Here is a 17,338-nt window from a genome sequence, read left to right as displayed (position 1 = left end):
AAAACTTCAGGCTGAGCCTAAACTAGGGACACTTCCCTCTAAAATACTACCCCTGACAATGCAAACCAAATAAAAGTCATGAGTGCACCAATAAGTTTTTGTTTGTTTTTTAACTTAGTGTTGGTGGTGACTGGGGGAAGTGAGGGTTGGAAAGATGATTTTAAAGTTCACAAAGAAAAATAAACAAGCAAAAATAATAGAGAATATTCTGAATAAGTAATTAAGTAATCTATCCTGCCAGGTATTAAAACATATTTTGAAGCTACAATACTTAAAACAGCATAGCACAAGTACATGAACAGAAAAACAGAACAATAGAACAGCCGAGAAACACAGTGAAATATGTAGATGAAGTAAGACTATAAAAAGAAGACACTTCAAATCAGTAGAGAAAAGATTATTCAATAAACATTATTGGAACAACTAGCTAATCATCTAGACAAAAGCAAAGCTGGCAACATCTGGACAAAAATAAAATTCCTATTGCATACATGTGACACAAATGGATCACAGAAACCATGAAATGATGAAAGTACTAGAAGAAAAGTTTTAATAATAATTATATCACAATGAAAATGCTAATATTCCTTAAAACATCAAAGTTCTGAAACAAGGATAGGAGAAAGAATTATTTAAAGTTAGTCTTTTGCATTTTTTGAGTTTTCTTTCCTTTGTATATATACAAACTACTAAAAAAAAAATCAGTGAAATATATATGGCTTAAGGTTATGAGTCTGACCTATGACTCGAAGCTAGGGAACTGGCCCAAGAAGAATGCACACATGTCTAACGGGGAAAGAAGTATTTATTCTAATAAAATAACAAGGATACCCCAAAGGTTCTGGTAAATGCTTTGGTCTTTTCTGCTTGTCATGATATATTTTTTCTAACATTTTGTCAACTTCTTTATAAGCTGATATTCCTTTGTTCAATATTTACTGAGCACTGACTATATGTCAGACATACGAGGCACTGGTCATACAACCATACTCTGGTACCTGTATACGGTGGTGCTGAGGACAGACATGTAAACAGTGAATTACAAAACAAGGTGACTGCACTGTGGTAGCTCTTTGATGAGCTTAAGAACAGGGAGCTATATAAGTGGGGGTGTCTATCTGGTCAGAGTGAAGGAAGGCTTCCTGAAGGAAATGATGTGTAAACTGAGGCCTAGGAGGGAGAACAAAGGAGACAGAAAACAGTATCTAAGAAGACCAACAGGAGGACCTTCAAAACAGCAGAGGAGTTAGATGTGGAGATCACCTTCCTCCTCACAAATACATCAAAAATACATCTACATGTGGAACAACTCCTAGAGAACACCTACTGAATGCTGGCAGGAGGCCTAAGACTTCCCAATAGGCAAGAACTCCCCACGTACCTGGGTAGGGCAAAAGAAAAAAGAAAAAACAGAGACAAAAGAATAAGGACGGGACCTGCAACTCTGGGAGGGAGCTGTGAAGGAGGAAATGCTTCCACACACTAGGAAGCCCCTTCACTGGTGGAGACGGGGAGTGGGTGGGGGGGAAGCTTCGGAGCCATGGAGGAGAGCTCAGCAAGAGGGGTACAGAGGGCAAAGCGGAGAGATTCCCGCACAGAGGATCGGTGCCGACCAGCACTCACCAGCCCGAGAGGCTTGTCTGCTCACAAGCTGGGGTGGGCGGGGGCTGGGAGCTGAGGCTCGGGCTTCAGAGGTCAGATACCAGGGTGAGGACTGGGAATGGCTGCGTGAACACAGCCTGAAAGGGGCTGATGCACCACAGCTGGCTGAGAGGGAGTTTGGGAAAAAATTCTGGACCTAAGAGGCAAGAGACCATTGTTTCAGGGTGCACGAGGAGAGGGGATTCAGAGCACTGCCTAAATGAGCTTCAGAGATGGATGCAAGCTGTGGCTATCAGCGTGGACCTCAGAGACGGGCATGAAATGCTAAGGCTGCTGCTGCAGCCACCAAGAAGCCTGTGTGCGAGCACAGGTCACTATCCACACCTTCCCACCTGGGAACTGTGCATCCCATCACTGCCAGGGTCCCGTGATCCAGGGACAACTTCCCCAGGAGAACGCACGGCACACCTCAGGCTGTGGCAATGTCACACCAGCCTCTGCCACTGCAGGCTCACCCCGTATTCTGTACCCCTCCCTCACCCAGGCCTGAGTGAGCCAGAGCCCCCTAATCAGCTTCTCCTTTAGCCCCCGCCTTTCTGGGTGAAGAAGAGACGCCCTCAGGCAGCCTACATGCAGAGGCGGGGCCAAAACCAAAGCTGAACCCCAGGAGCTGTTGGAACAAAGAAGAGAAAGGGAAATCTCTCCCAGCAGCCTCAGGAGCAGCAGATTAAATCTCCACAATCAACTTGATCTCCCTGCATCTGTGGAACACTTGAATAGACAATGATCATCCCAAAATTGAGGCAGCGGACTTTGGGAGCAACTGCAGACTTGTGGTTTGCTGTATGAGACTGACTACTTTCTGATTTATATGTTTATCTTAGTTTAGTTTTTAGTGCTTGTTATCACTGGTGGATTTGTTTATTGGTTTGGTTGCTCTCTTTTTTTAATTACTTTTTTATTTTTTAATAATTAAAATTTTTTTTTATTTTAATACCTTTATTTTATTTTATTCTATTTTTTTCTCCCTTTTCTTCTGAGCCATGTGTCTGACAGGACCTCAGTGCTCCAGCTGGGTGTCAGGCCTGAGCCTCGGAAGTGGGAGAGCCAAGTTCAGGACACTGGACCACCAGAGACCTCCTGGCCCCATGTAATATCAATCGGCGAGAGCTGTCCCAGAGATCTACACCTCAACGCTAAGACCCAGATCCACTCAACAGCAAACTCCAGTGCTGGACACCCCATGCCAAACAACTAGCAAGACAGGAACACAACCCCAAACATTAGCAGAGAGGTTGCCTAAAATCATAGTAAGTTCACAGACACCCCAAAACACACCACAGAACTCAGTCCTGCCCACCAGGAAGAAAAGATCCAGCCTCATCCACCAGAACACGGGCACTAGTCCCCTCCACCAGGAAGCCTATACAACCCACTGAACCAACCTTACCTGCTGGGGTCAGACACCAAAAACAATGGGAACTACGAACCTGCAGCCTGCGAAAAGGAGACCCCAAACACAGTAAGTTAAGCAAAACAGGAAGACAGAGAAATATGCAGCAGATGAAGGAGCAAGGTAAAAACCCACCAGACCAAACAAATGAAGAGGAAACAGGCAGTCTACCTGAAAAAGAATTCAGAGTAATGACAGTAAACATAATCCAAAATCTTGGAAATAGAATGGAGAAAATACAAGAAATGTTTAACAAGGATATAGAAGAACTAAAGAGCAAACAAACAATGATGAACAACATAATAAATGAAATTAAAAATTCTCTAGAAGGAATCAATAGCAGAATAACTGAGGCAGAAAAACGGATAAGTGACCTTGAAGATAAAATAGTGGAAATAACTACCACAGAGCAGAATAAAGAAAAAAGAATGAAAAGAATTGAGGACAGTCTCAGATACCTCTGGGACAACATTAAACGCACCAACATTCGAATTATAGGGGTCCCAGAAGAAAAGACAAAGAAAGGGACTGAGAAAATATTTGAAGAGATTATAGTTGAAAACTTCCCTAATATAGGAAAGGAAATAGTCAATCAAGTCGAGGAAGCAGAGAGTCCCATACAGGATAAATCCAAGGAGAAACACGCTAAGACACATATTAATCAAACTATCAAAAATTAAATACAAAGAAAAAATATTAAAAGCAGCAAGGGAAAAGTAACAAATGACATACAAGGGAATCCCCTTAAGGTTAACAGCTGATCCTTCAGCACAAACTCTGCAAGCCAGAAAGGAGTGGCATGACATATTTAAAATGATGAAAGGGAAAAACCTACAACCAAGATTACTCTACCCAGCAAGGATCTCACTCAGATTTGACAGAGAAATTAAAACCTTTACAGACAAGCAAAAGCTCAGAGAATTCAGCACCACCAAACAAGCTTTACAACAAATGCTAAAGGAACTTCTCTAGGCAGGAAACACAAGAGAAGGAAAGGACCTACAATAACAAACCCAAAACAATTAAGAAAATGGTAATAGGAACATACATATTGATAATTACCTTAAATATAAATGGTTTAATGCTCCAACTGAAAGACCCAAACAGGCTGAATGGATACAAAAACAAGACCCATATATATGCTGTCTACAAGAGACCCACTTCAACCTAGGGACACATACAGACTGAAAGTGAAGGGATGGAAAAAGATATTCCATGCAAATGGAAATCAAAAGAAAGCTGGAGTAGCAATTCTCATATCAGACAAAATGCACTTTAAAAACTATTACAGGAGACAAAGAAGGACACTAAATAATGATCAAGGGATCAATCCAAGAAAAAAATGTAACAGTTGTAAATATTTATGCACCCAACATAGGAGCACCTCAATACATAAGGCAAAAAATGCTAACAGCCACAAAAGGGGAAATAAAGAGTAACACAATAATAGCAGGGACTTTAACACCCCACTTTCACCAATGGACAGATCATCCAAAATGAAAATTAGTAAGGAAACACAAGCTTTAAATGACACATTAAACAAGATGGACCTAACTGATATTTATAGGACATTCCATTAAAAACAACAGAATACACTTTTTTCTTAAGTGCTCATGAAACATTTTCCAGGATAGGTCATATCTTGGGTCACAAATCAAGCCTTGGTAAATTTAAGAAAATTGAAATCGTATCAAGTATCTTTCCCGACCACAACACTATGAGCCTAGATATCAGTTACAGGAAAAAAAATGTTAAAAAAGTAGAGGGGCTTCCCTGGTGGCGCACTGGTTGAGAGTCTGCCTGCCGATGCAGGGGACACGGGTTCATGCCCCAGTCCGGGAAGATCCCACATGCCGTGCAGCGACTGGGCCCGTGGGCCATGGCCACTGGGCCGGTGCGACCGGAGCCTGTGCTCCGCAACGGGAGGGGCTGCAGCAGTGAGAGGCCCACGTACCGCAAAAAAAAAAAAAAACACATGGAGGCTAAACAACACGCTACTAAATAACCAAGAGATCACTGAAGAAATCAAAGAGGAAATCAAAAAATACCTAGAAACAAATGACAATGAAAACACGATGACCCAAAACCTATGGGATGCAGCAAAAGCAGTTCTAAGAGGGAAGTTCATAGCAATACAATCCTACCTCAATAAACAAGAAAAATCTCAAACAACCTAACCTTACACTAAAGCAATTAGAGAAAGAAGACCAAAAAATCCCCAAAGTTAGCAGAAGGAAAGAAATCATAAAGATCAGATCAGAAATAAATGAAAGGGAAATGTAGGCAATGATAGCACAGATCAATAAAACTAAAAGCTGGTTCTTTGAGAAGATAAACAAAATTGATAAACCATTAGCCAGATGCATGAAGTGAATAAGGGAGAAGACAAATCAACAGAATTAGAAATGAACAAGGGGAAGTAACAACTGACACTGCAGAAATACAAAGGACCATGAGAGATTACTAAAAGCATCTATATGCCAATAAAATGGACAATCTGGAAGAAATGGACATATTAGTAGAAAAGCACAACCTTCCAGGACTGAACCCAGAAGAAGAAATAGAAAATGTAAACAGACCAATCACAAGCACTGAAATTGAAACTGTGATTAAAAATCTTCCAACAAACAAAAGCCCAGGATCAGACGGCTTCACAGGCAAATTCTATCAAACATTTACAAAAGAGTTAAGACCTATTCTTCTCAAACTCTTCCAAAATATAGCAGAGGGAGGAACACTCCCAAATTCCTTCTACGAGGCCACCATCATGCTGATACCAAAACCAGACAAAGATGTTACAAAAAAAGAAAACTACAGGCCAGTATCACTAATGAACATAGATGTGAAAATCCTCAACAAAATACTAGCAAACAGAATACAGAAGCACATTAAAAGGATCATATACCATGATAAAGTGGGGGTTATCCCAGGAATGCAAGGATTCTTGAATATATGCAAATCAATCAATGTGATACACCATATTAACAAACTGAAGAATAAAAACCATATGATAATCTCAACAGATGCAGAAAAAGCTTTCAAAAAATTCAACACCCATTTATGATAAAAACTCTCCAAAAGTAGGCATAGAGGGAACTTACCTCAACATTTTATAAAGGCTATATATGACAAACCCACAGCCAACATCGCTCTCAATGGTGAAAAACTGAAACCATTTCCACTCACATCAGGAACAAGACAAGGCTGCCCATTCTCACCACTATTATTCAACATAGTTTTAGAAGTTTTAGCCACAGCAATCAGAGACAAAAAAGAAATAAAAGGAATCCAAATCAGAAAAGAAGACGTGAAACTGTCACTGTTTGCAGATGACATAATACTATACATAGAGAATCCTAAAGATGCTACCAGAAAACTACTAGAGCTAATCAATGAATCTGGTAAAGTAGCAGGATACAAAATTAATGCACAGATATCTCTTGCATTCCTATACACTAGTGATGAAAAAACTGAAAGAGAAATTAAGGAAACACTCCTATTTACCATTGCAACCAAAAGAATAAAATACCTAGGAAGAAACCTGCCTAGGGAGACAAAAGACCTGTATGCAGAAAACTATAAGACACTGATGAAAGAAATTAAAGATGATACCAACAGATGGAGAGATATACCATGTTCTTGGATTGGAAGAATCAAACATTGTGAAAATGACTCTACTACCCAAAGCAATCTACAGATTTAATGCAATCACTATCAAACTACCAATGGCATTTTTCAGAGAACTAGAACAAAAAATGTCACAATTTGTATGGAAACATAAATGACCTCGAACAGCCAAAGCAATCTTGAGAAAGAAAAACGGAGCTGGAGGAATCGGGCTCCCTGACTTTAGACTATACTACAAAGCTACAGTAATAAAGACAGTATGGTACTGGCACAAAAACAGAAATATAGGTCAATGGAACAGGATAGAAAGCCCAGAGATAAACCCACGCACATATGGTCACGTTATCTTTGATAAAGGAGGCAAGAATATATAATGGAGAAAAGACAGCCTCTTGAATAAGTGGTGCTGGGAAAACTGGATAGCTACATGTAAAAGAATGAAATTAGAACACTCCCTAACACCATACACAAAAATAAACTCAAAATGGATTAAAGGCCTAAATGTAAGGCCAAACACTATAAAACTCTTAGAGGAAAACATAGGCAGAACCCTCTGTGACATATATCACAGCAAGATCCTTTTTGACCCACCTCCTAGAGAAATGGAAGTAAAAACAAAAATAAACAAATGGGACCTAATGAAACTTGAAAGCTTTCGACAGCAAAGGAAACCATAAACAAGACAAAAAGACAACCCTCAGAATGGGAGAAAGTATTTGCAAATGAAGCAACTGACAAAGGATTAATCTCTAAAATATACAAGCAGCTCATGCAACTCAATATCAAAAAACAAACAACCCAATGCCAAAATAGGCAGAAGACCTAAATATACATTTCTTCCAAGAAGATATACAGACTACCAACAAACACATAAAAGGATGCTCAACATCACTAATTAATAGAGAAATGCAAATCAGAATTACAATGAGGTATCACCTCACACCAGTCAGAATGGCCATCATCAAAAAAATCTATAAACAATAAATGCTGGAGAGGGTGTGGAGAAAAGGGAACACTCTTGCACTGTTAGTGGGAATGTAAATTGATACTGTTAGTGGGAATGTAAATTGATACTGTTCTCTATGGAGAACAGTATGAAGGTTCCTTAAAAAACTAAAAATAGAACTATCATATCACCCAGCAATCCCACTACTGTGCTTATACCCTGAGAAAACCATAATTCAAAAAAAGTCATGTACCAAAATGTTCATTGCAGTACTATTTACAATAGCCAGGACATGGAAGCAACCTAAGTGTCCACTGACAGATGAATGGGTAAAGAAGATGTGGCTCATATATACAATGTAATACTACTCAGCCATAAAAAGAAACAAAATTGAGTTATTTGTAGTGAGGTGGATGGACTAGAGTCTGTCATACAGAATGAAGTAAGTCAGAAAGAGAAAAACAAATACTGTATGCTAACAGATATATATGGAATCTAAAAAGGTTCTGAAGAACCTAGGGGCAGGACAGGAATAAAGATGCAGACGTAGAAAATAGACTTGAGGACACGGGAAGGGGAAGGATAAGCCGGGACGAAGTGAGAGAATGGCACTGACATATATACACTACGAAATGTAAAATACATAGCTAGTGGGAAGCAGCTGCATAGAACAGGGAGATCAGGTTGGTGCTTTGTGACCATCTAGAGGGGTGAAATAGGGAGAGTGGGAGGGAGGCTGAAGAGGGAGGGGATATGGGGATATATATATACATATAGCTGACTCACTTTGTTATACAGCAGAAACTAACACAACAATGTAAAGCAATTACACTCCTATAAAGATGTTCAAAAAAAAAAAAAAAAAGCGGCCAACAGGTGAGCAGCATGTCAAGTTCTTCAGAACCAGTGGAACTCAGCATACCATAAGCTAGGAGTGTGCTGAGAAATAAGTGGAGAGGTAAGCAAGGTCCAGATCATGAAGGGTTTTATAGGGCAAATTAAATTTAGATTTTACCTTAGAATAATAAAAGTAAACAAGAGAACATTTGAAAATTAGCATTTCATTCTTTTTTTCCCTAATTTATTTATTTATTTTTGGCTGTGTTGGGTCTTCATTGCAGTGCGTGGACTTCTCATTGCAGTGGCTTCTCTAGTTGCAGAGCATGGGCTCTAGGCGCACGAGCTTCAGTAGTTGTGGCTCGTGGGCTTTAGAGCGGAGGCTCAGTAGTTGCGGCGCACGGGCTCAGTTGCTCCGCGGCATGTGGGATCTTCCCGGACCAAGGCTCGAACCCGTGTCCCCTGCATTGGCAGGCGGATTCTCAACCTCTGCGCCACCAGGGAAGCCCCTGAAAATTAGCATTTTAGAAAGAATCTCCAGATGAAAAGTGGGAAATGTATCGAAGGACATCAAGATTAGAAGCAGGGATATAGTTGAGAGCTGCTGAAATAATTTAATAAGCTTGTGTGTTGGCAATGCTGAAATAGAGAAGTGGATAGATTTGAGGTACACTTAGCAGGCAGAACCTATAGGACTTCAGTGGGTGTGAAAATGAGAGAAGAATAAAGGATGAGTCCTGGAGTACTGGGTGGATGCTGATGCCAAATACGGGGGGGCGGGGGCGGTGGCTGTTGAGAGATGGTAAGTTCAGTGTTAGACACTGTGCATTTGAAGTGTCTGAGGGGTGTCCAAGAAATATATGTTGCTGCAGCTACTGGCTGAGAGACAGGTTGGAGATAAAGAGGTCTTCTATTTTGTCTGTGAAATAAGGGAAAATGTGAGAGTAAGAAAGACCGTAAGACTTGCCAGTCAAAATTAAAGATGGATACCATGATTTATGATAATATCCAGGCTGAGTAATTTTTTTTTCTAGCTTTGCCCAGACCCAGAGTGTAGATGTATAGAAGGCAGGCAACTGTAATCAGAATTAGCATTTTGCCAGGTGAAAAACAGGGAATGGGAATGAAGATGAGGATAATTGCATGAGAGTGGACAAAATGAACTAAAATGGGAGAAGGCAGATCAGTCAAGGGACTCAGGATTTCCATAAAGCCAAATAAGAGATTTAGAGTGAAATGAATTGGAGAGTACAATTAGAACTGAAAATTTCAGACTTGATGAAAAGTTCAGGGTGAGCCCAGGAGGCCGAGGGGACTAAAGTGGAAGGGATATGCCAACAAATATTATGTAAAGGAAAAGCATTTTGTATCTATCTTTAGTATAATTTATACTAAATTAAAAAGCAAACTCCTAAATAAGACAAGGATGCCCACTTTTACTACTTTTATTCAACACAGTACTAGAAGGTCTAGTCAGAGCAGTTAGGCAAGAAGATGAAATAAAAGGCATCCAAGTTGGAAAGGAAGAAGTAAAATTATCTCTGTTCATAGAGAACATATCTTGTATGTAGAAAACCCTTAAGATTCCACAAAAAGCTGTTAGAACTAATAAGCAAATTCAGCCAAGTTGCAGGATAAAGAATCAACACACAAAAATCACTTGCATTTCTAAACACTAACAATGAATAATCAAAAAAAGAAATTTAGAAAATAGCTTCATTTACAATAGTGTCAAAAAAGAATAAAATACTCAGGAATAAACTAAACCAAGGAGGCAAACGTACTGTATACTGAAAATTATAAAACAATGCTGAAAGAAATTAGAGACACAAAAAAGGCCATTCCATGGATTGGAAGACTTACCATTGTTAAGATGACAATACAGGTATCTCTTGCTTTTCAAAAGTCTGCTTTATGCCACTTCACTTTTACTAAAGACCTACATTAGTACCTGTTTTTGCTAACCGAAAGAAATCTAAAGACGATTTTTGCTTTTACAAAAAAAGGTGAAAAGCAAAACCAGCGCTCGCCCTTTGTTTTGCAGCTGGCTATTGTAGAGGCAGCGTGCACCCTGAGCACTAAGAGCGGCACCATCTAGCTCCTTCTCCAGGAACTACACTGTGCATCTCAGCACGAAGCCACCATAACTTTTAACTGTGTGAGCATCTGTGCTTTATCTCAGTTTACTTTGTGCGTTCGTTAGCAAGATGTGTCCTAAGGTAATTGCTTCTTTGCTTTACATCATTTTGGCTTACAAAAGGTTTCGTAGGAATGATTTACTTTCAGAGAGCAAGGGAAACCTGTACTCCCCAAATCGATCTATAGATTCAATGCAACCTCCATCAAAACCCCAATGACTTTTTCGTAGAATTAGAAAAATCCATCCTAAAATTCATATGGAAACTTAAGGGACCCAGAATAGCCAAAACCATCTTGAAAAAGAAAAACAAGTTGGAAGTCTCACACTTCCTGATTTCAAAAATTACTACAAAGCTACAGTAATCAAACCAGGGTAGTAGTGGCATAAAGACAGACATATAGACCAATGGAATAGAATAGAGATCCCAAACTCTTGCATATATGGTCAAGTGATTTCTGACAAGGGGTGTCAGGACCATTCAGTGAAGAAAAGACAGCCTTTCAATAAATGGCACTGGGAAAACTGAATATCCACATGCAAAAAAATGAAGCTGGACCCTTACGTTACCTTTTACTTGGGTCAAAAAACAAAGCTAAAATCATAAAGCTCTTAAAGAAAACCTGGGAAAAAGCTTCATGGCATGGCATTTTGCAATGATTTCTTGGATATGACACCAAAAACACAGGCAACAAAAGGAAAAATACATAAGTTGAACTTCATCAAAATTTTAAACTATTGTGCATCAAAGGACACTATTATCAGCAGAGTGAAAGAAAACCCAAAGAACGGGAGAAAATATTTGTAAACCATGCATCTGATAAGGGGGTGATATCCAGACTATATAAAGACTTCTTACAGCTTAACAACAAAAAAAACCCAAACAACCCAATTAAAGAATGGGCAAAGGACATGAATAGACATTTCTCCAAATAAGATATACAAATGGCCAAAACTGATAGTTCAACATTAATAATGTTCAACATCATTAATCATTATGGAAGTGAAATTAAAACCACAATGAGATACCACTTCACACCCACCAGGATGGCTAATATCAGAAATACAGAAAATAACAAGTGTTGGTAAGGATTTGGAGAAACTGGAACAATTGTGCATTGTTGATGGGAAGGTAGAATGGTGCAGCCACTGTGGAAATGGTATGGTGATTCTTCAAAACATTAAACGAAGAATTACCATATGATCCAGCAATTCCACTTCTGGGTATATACTCAAAAGAAGTGAAAGCAAGGATTCAAACAGACATTTGTTACCCATATTCATAGAAGTATTAATCACAACAGCCAAAAGATGAAAGTCACCTAAGTGTCTGTAGATGGATATCTGGAAAAACAAAATATGGTATACACATACAATGCAACATTATTTAGTTTTAAAAAGGAAAGAAATTCTGACACATGCTACATCAGGGACGAACCTTGAAGACATTATGCTAAGCGAAATAAGCCAGTCACAAAAGGACAAATATTGTATGATTCTACTTGTATGAGGTATCTACAGTAGTCAAATTCATGAAGAGAGAAAGTAGAATGGTGGCTGCCAGGGGCTGAGGGGGTGGGGTGGGGAATGGGGAGCTAGTTATGAGTACAGAGTTTCAATTGGAGAAGATGAATAGGTTCTAGAGATGAATGGTGGTGACGGTTAAACACCGTAAAAGTAGTTAATGCCACAGAACTGTACACTTAAAATGGTTAAGGCGGTAAATTTTATGTTATATATATTTTGCCACAGTCAAAAAAAAAAAGAGAGAAAAAGAAAGAAAGAAAATTTCGGGGTAAATCTTAATGACCTTGGATTTGGCAAAGGTTTCTTAGGTATGATGCCAAAAGCACAACCAACAAAAGGAAATAGATACACTGGACTTCATCAAAATTAAAAACTTTACATGCACCAAAGGGCATTATTAAGAAAGCGAAAAAACAGCCCATGAAAAGGGAGAAGATATCTGCAAATCATACATCTGATAATGGTCTAATGTCCAGAATATATATAAAGAATTTTTAGATCTTAAATATAAAAGACAACTCAGTTTAAAAAGGGGTGAAACACTTAAATAGACATTTTTCCAAAGAAGACATATAAACTGTCAACAAGTACATGAAAAGATGCTCAGCATCATTAGTCATTAGGGAAATGCAAATCAAATCCATACCATGATGAGATATCACTTCATGCCCATTAGAATGGCTAATGAACAGAAAAATAATGTGTATTGGCGAAGAAGTGGAAAAACTGGAACACTCGTGAATTGCTGGCGGGAATGTAAAATGGTGTAGCTCCTGTGGAAAAGTTTGGAGGTTCCTCAAAAAGTTAAACATCAAATTACCATATAACTTAAATTCTCCTCCTAGGTACAGAAACAAAAGAACTGAAAACAAGTGTTTAAACAAAAACATGTACACAAATTGTTCACCGCAATTATTCACAACTGCCAAAGGGTGGAAACAACCCAACTGCTCATCAACTGATGAATTGATAAAATGTGGTCTATCCATACAACGGAATATTATTTAGCCACAAAAAGGAATGAAGTACTGTTACATGTTACAACATGGATAATCCTTGAAAATATGCTAAGTGAAGGAAGCCAGAAACAAAGGCCACATATTTTATGACTCCATTTATATGAAATATCTAGAAGAGGCAAATCCACTGAGAAAGCAGATTAGTTGTTGCTAAGGTCTGGAGTGAGGGGGAAATAGGGAGTGACCACTTAATGGGTACAAAGCGTACTTCTGGGGTGATGAAAATGCTGCAGGACAAGACAGTAGTGATGGTTGCACATTGTTAAATGCCACTCGACTGTACACTTTAAAATTGTTAATATGGTAAATTTTACTTTATGTGGATTTTACCCCAATTTTTTTAAAAAAACTGCCTTTTCATCACTCTTACCTGACAGTTAATATCAGCTCTATGTTGTAGCAGGACTGTGACTAGTTCCTTATGTCCTCGATCACAAGCCCAATGGAGTAGAGCTCTGCCCTAAAAACACAGAAAAAGATAAATGAATTTGTTAATCCAGTGTGGGACCATATAATAGATATAAGGTCTGAAGAAAGAGTAATATGCAAAAATGTAGATTAACTATTCTAAGAATGATTGATATAAAATGTTCTATGGGAAAATCAGCAGACTGGAAATCAATAGAAAGTCCTGAGTTCTACTTCTGGAATCTGTTCTGTACTAGCCCAGTGACTTTCTTCAGCCTGAACAGCTTCCTCACCCACAACGTGGGGGTAACACTAACAACAATAAAACCAATAACATTTGTTGAATGAATGAGTTACAAAATAATGCTTTGTAAATTTTAAAGTACTCTATAAAGGTAAGAGATAGTTTTAAATTATGTCCACTTCTGGTGAAAAAAATCCTATGGATAAAAAAAAAATAAGTACTTAAACCTAGGTAGAGATCATAATCTAAATGCAGTTTATCTAAATTTACTCAAGTTTATTCCTTAAAATGTAAGAAAATTTAATCACTTTGAAACTAAGCATTTCCCCTTCATATCCCAAATTTACACCCTGAAATATCCCCAAAACATTAGTAAAGTCTGCTAGTGTTTGTCTTCAAATGCTGACTGTGAAAGCCACTTGTAAAACAGAATAGATATTAACTGTCAGGAGACAAAAGTACTAAATATGAAACATTAATTTTAACTGTTGTCTACCAAGGATGAACGGTTACTCTCAATGTGTTAATTCTTTTCTTCACTGTCAGACGTCTTGGTTTAGTTAATGAAAGGAGCCTACTCAGTCCAAAGAATAAACAAAACCCCCAAAGCTAAGGGCTTTTCTGAAGAAATGAGTGATGTATGGCTTAACACTACTTTTTTCAGGGTGGTAGTGATGTCATTTTTTAAAGAATGGAATGTTTTTCCAAATTAAGTTGAAATCCCTGCTTTATGTCATTTTAGAAAAGATTTAAGGAGATATAAGCTGGGACAAAGATGACTTTAAAGTAAAAAGCACTTTTCTAGAAAGCTTTTCTAAACTCACACACTTCACCTTACAGACTCTCTTCACATACCTATTAGTTCAACTAATCAAACCAGGAACTATTCTTGAAACAAACAAACAAAAAGTAAGACAACTTCTTCCTTACAAATTGTCCTTTTCTTTTTCTTTCATTTGCTCAATTTATTTTTACTTACCTGTGAATATCTGTTTTGCAATAGGCTTACACAAAATCCAAAGAGGAAGGGAAGCAAAAAATTTAAAACGTGGGCAAATCATTCACAGTTTATTGTAACAGCAAAACTACTTTGCTCAGAGCCCACTAAAAATTTTTTAAATGGAGACAACTCTAAAAGTCAAGTAAAAAATGTATTGTGGAGTAGAGAATAGAGTTGCCTATGTTAAATGTTCTCCAGCTCTAACGTGTACTGATTTAGTGTTACTAGAGCACTAATTTCAAAACCCTCTATACGAATAGATAGATATTCTAATTAGACTCTCAGAACTAATACCAATGTATAAAATATTTTATAGTTCAATGTAATTGTTTCACAGCTTTTACATTAAAATAATCAGATAAAATGTCAAAGTCTGTATCATTCTTAGTTCTAATTTTAACTGTACATTTTATGGCTATTATGTTAAATTATTAATAAGAATTACTACATAGTTAAAATGATGCCTGATAGACTTACACAGGGAACCTACCAGAAGTACCTAATAGTTAAGTAAGAAAACATAATATTAATATATCTAGTATTTTTACTACAAGATGTACAGATAATTTCTATTTCTCAACCAGATTCCTGATTTCTCCTTAGGTTTAACCCAATAGGGTTACATAGACTAATGCTAAATTATAAATCCTTAGCTGTTTCGGTGGGAAAGCAGACAAGCAACGCATTTTACTGTTAATGGGGAGTTATATTTTAAATTTCCCATATGTGGTGCCAAAAATTTACTTTACACGAAACACCTATGACTGGACCTCAGTAGTGATTTTCACTTTTGATATATTTTCTAGAAGGGTGGCACTTGTATAGCAATGTTTTAAGGAGGATGATGTGCTCTCAGACATTTACACTATGCTTTTTAACAGGTTTTCTGACCTGAAATGTAATTAATTTTTGTAACACATTATTTTAATGGTACACTAATTAACCTTGAATTAGAATGAATTCTCTGATAATGACTTTCTGCAGAAGGGCTGAAGATAGCTACATTAAGACCACCTAATGATTAATATTTTTATGCAGCATTAAGAAGTTCAAAAACAAGAGCAGGATTAAACATACTTGTAAATAAGCATAGATAAAGTAAATCAGGCTTTGGAATTTTTGCCTTCAAATATCCTGCATTTAAATGAACAAAGATCAGCACAACCAGGTATCTGAATGTGATAACTCTTTACTTCTTCAAATTGTAGAGTTCCTGTAAACATACTCTAAGATTATTAGTTCAAGTAATAAATAACCAGTAATTTGCAGAGAAGATATCTGCATATCTATCTATCTATAGAAATCTATCTATCTATAGATATCTGCATATCTATCTATAGATATCTATCTATCTATAGATATCTGCATATCTATCTATCTATCCTCATAACCCCTACTGATAAAATCAGTAAATAAACACCTGTGGTTTCTCTCCTTTCTCTTTGTTAACCATAAACATATATGGACCAATATAATGCAATTATTAAATTTACTAAATTAGTTTAGATACAGGATTCCATAATTTCTCTTCCAGAAGGAAAACCATCAATTAGGTGCACATTAAATTTATATTTGCTTAAAGATTTTATACAAACTTATGAGATATTTTACCTATTTTTAGACATAATTGTTTTATCTTCTATGAATGATATAATCTCTTACAAATTTTCAAGTTAAATTTATTTTTACTGTTACCACAAAAGCTGACAATTGTTTGTCTGCTTCTAGTTTTAATAACTTCTGAAAGAATATCACAGAACTATTTGGGACATTTGTGGGGAAAGCCATTATTAAAAGGAATCTTTGTTAGGTCAGCAGAAAACCACAAGCACTGTTTGGAGAGCTCTGGATAAATTCTGGAATTCAAATACAGTAAAACACAGCAGGGAAGAAAGAGTTCCCATCTGTTAACCAAGGGTGCAAATACCGTCTTAACTCAGACAGATGAATGACTCTAAAGTGCTTGGAAAGTCCAGGGTGGCAGCTAACCTATTAAGTGGTATTACTTTCATACCTTCTGGAAAATACAGAGTGAGTCTTAATATTTTATATGCTTCTTTGATATCCTTTGTTACTTGTTCTTAAACCATGCAGAATTTTTAAAAATTAGATTTCTCCTGGATATCACAAATTAAATGAAAAATAACTCGATGTTCTTAGGGTATTTTGAGAACAGATACAAACAAAGCATGTACACCATACATACATTAGACAAAAACATGGCAAAGTTGGTATGTTTAAATTTGTTAAGAGTTGCCATTTTATCAAAGATGATATGGTATAGTACTGTCTAATTACGAAGTGAAATACTGCAAATAGGTTGACTTGAATTTCTCTCTCCAAAAAATTGGGTTTCAACTTACAATTGATTGACTTCAGCTACCAATAACCTGTAGTGTCTCTGCCTCCTCTCTCCTATCCCTATCTTCTACCCTTTGCTGCTGCCATTGTAGCAGCTGGCTACAGTGAGAACTCCCCCACCTGCAACCACCAGAAACTACACAAAGCCTCCTACTTCCACCCACCTCTCATTAGTGA

General features: G+C 37.5%; 1 protein-coding gene across 3 annotated transcripts in view; it reads right to left on the bottom strand.

The window, feature by feature from the left end:
- Positions 1–17,338, bottom strand: part of ACBD6 (acyl-CoA binding domain containing 6) — a 225,620-nt gene that overhangs the window by 113,598 nt on the left and 94,684 nt on the right. For all 3 annotated transcript variants that reach the window (XR_009537294.1, XM_060132408.1, XM_060132403.1), the window contains one exon: positions 13,519–13,608. Coding sequence is in view for 2 of the 3 variants with exons in the window: in XM_060132408.1 (XP_059988391.1) it covers positions 13,519–13,608 (90 nt within the window). In the remaining variant the exon portion in view is untranslated. The remainder of the gene's footprint in view (positions 1–13,518; positions 13,609–17,338) is intronic.

The sequence above is a fragment of the Lagenorhynchus albirostris genome, chromosome 2 (assembly GCF_949774975.1).
Source record: "Lagenorhynchus albirostris chromosome 2, mLagAlb1.1, whole genome shotgun sequence".
Taxonomy (NCBI): domain Eukaryota; kingdom Metazoa; phylum Chordata; class Mammalia; order Artiodactyla; family Delphinidae; genus Lagenorhynchus; species Lagenorhynchus albirostris.
The sequence above is the reverse complement of the archived record's forward strand: the minus strand, read 5'-3'. Positions and strand labels throughout refer to the sequence as shown.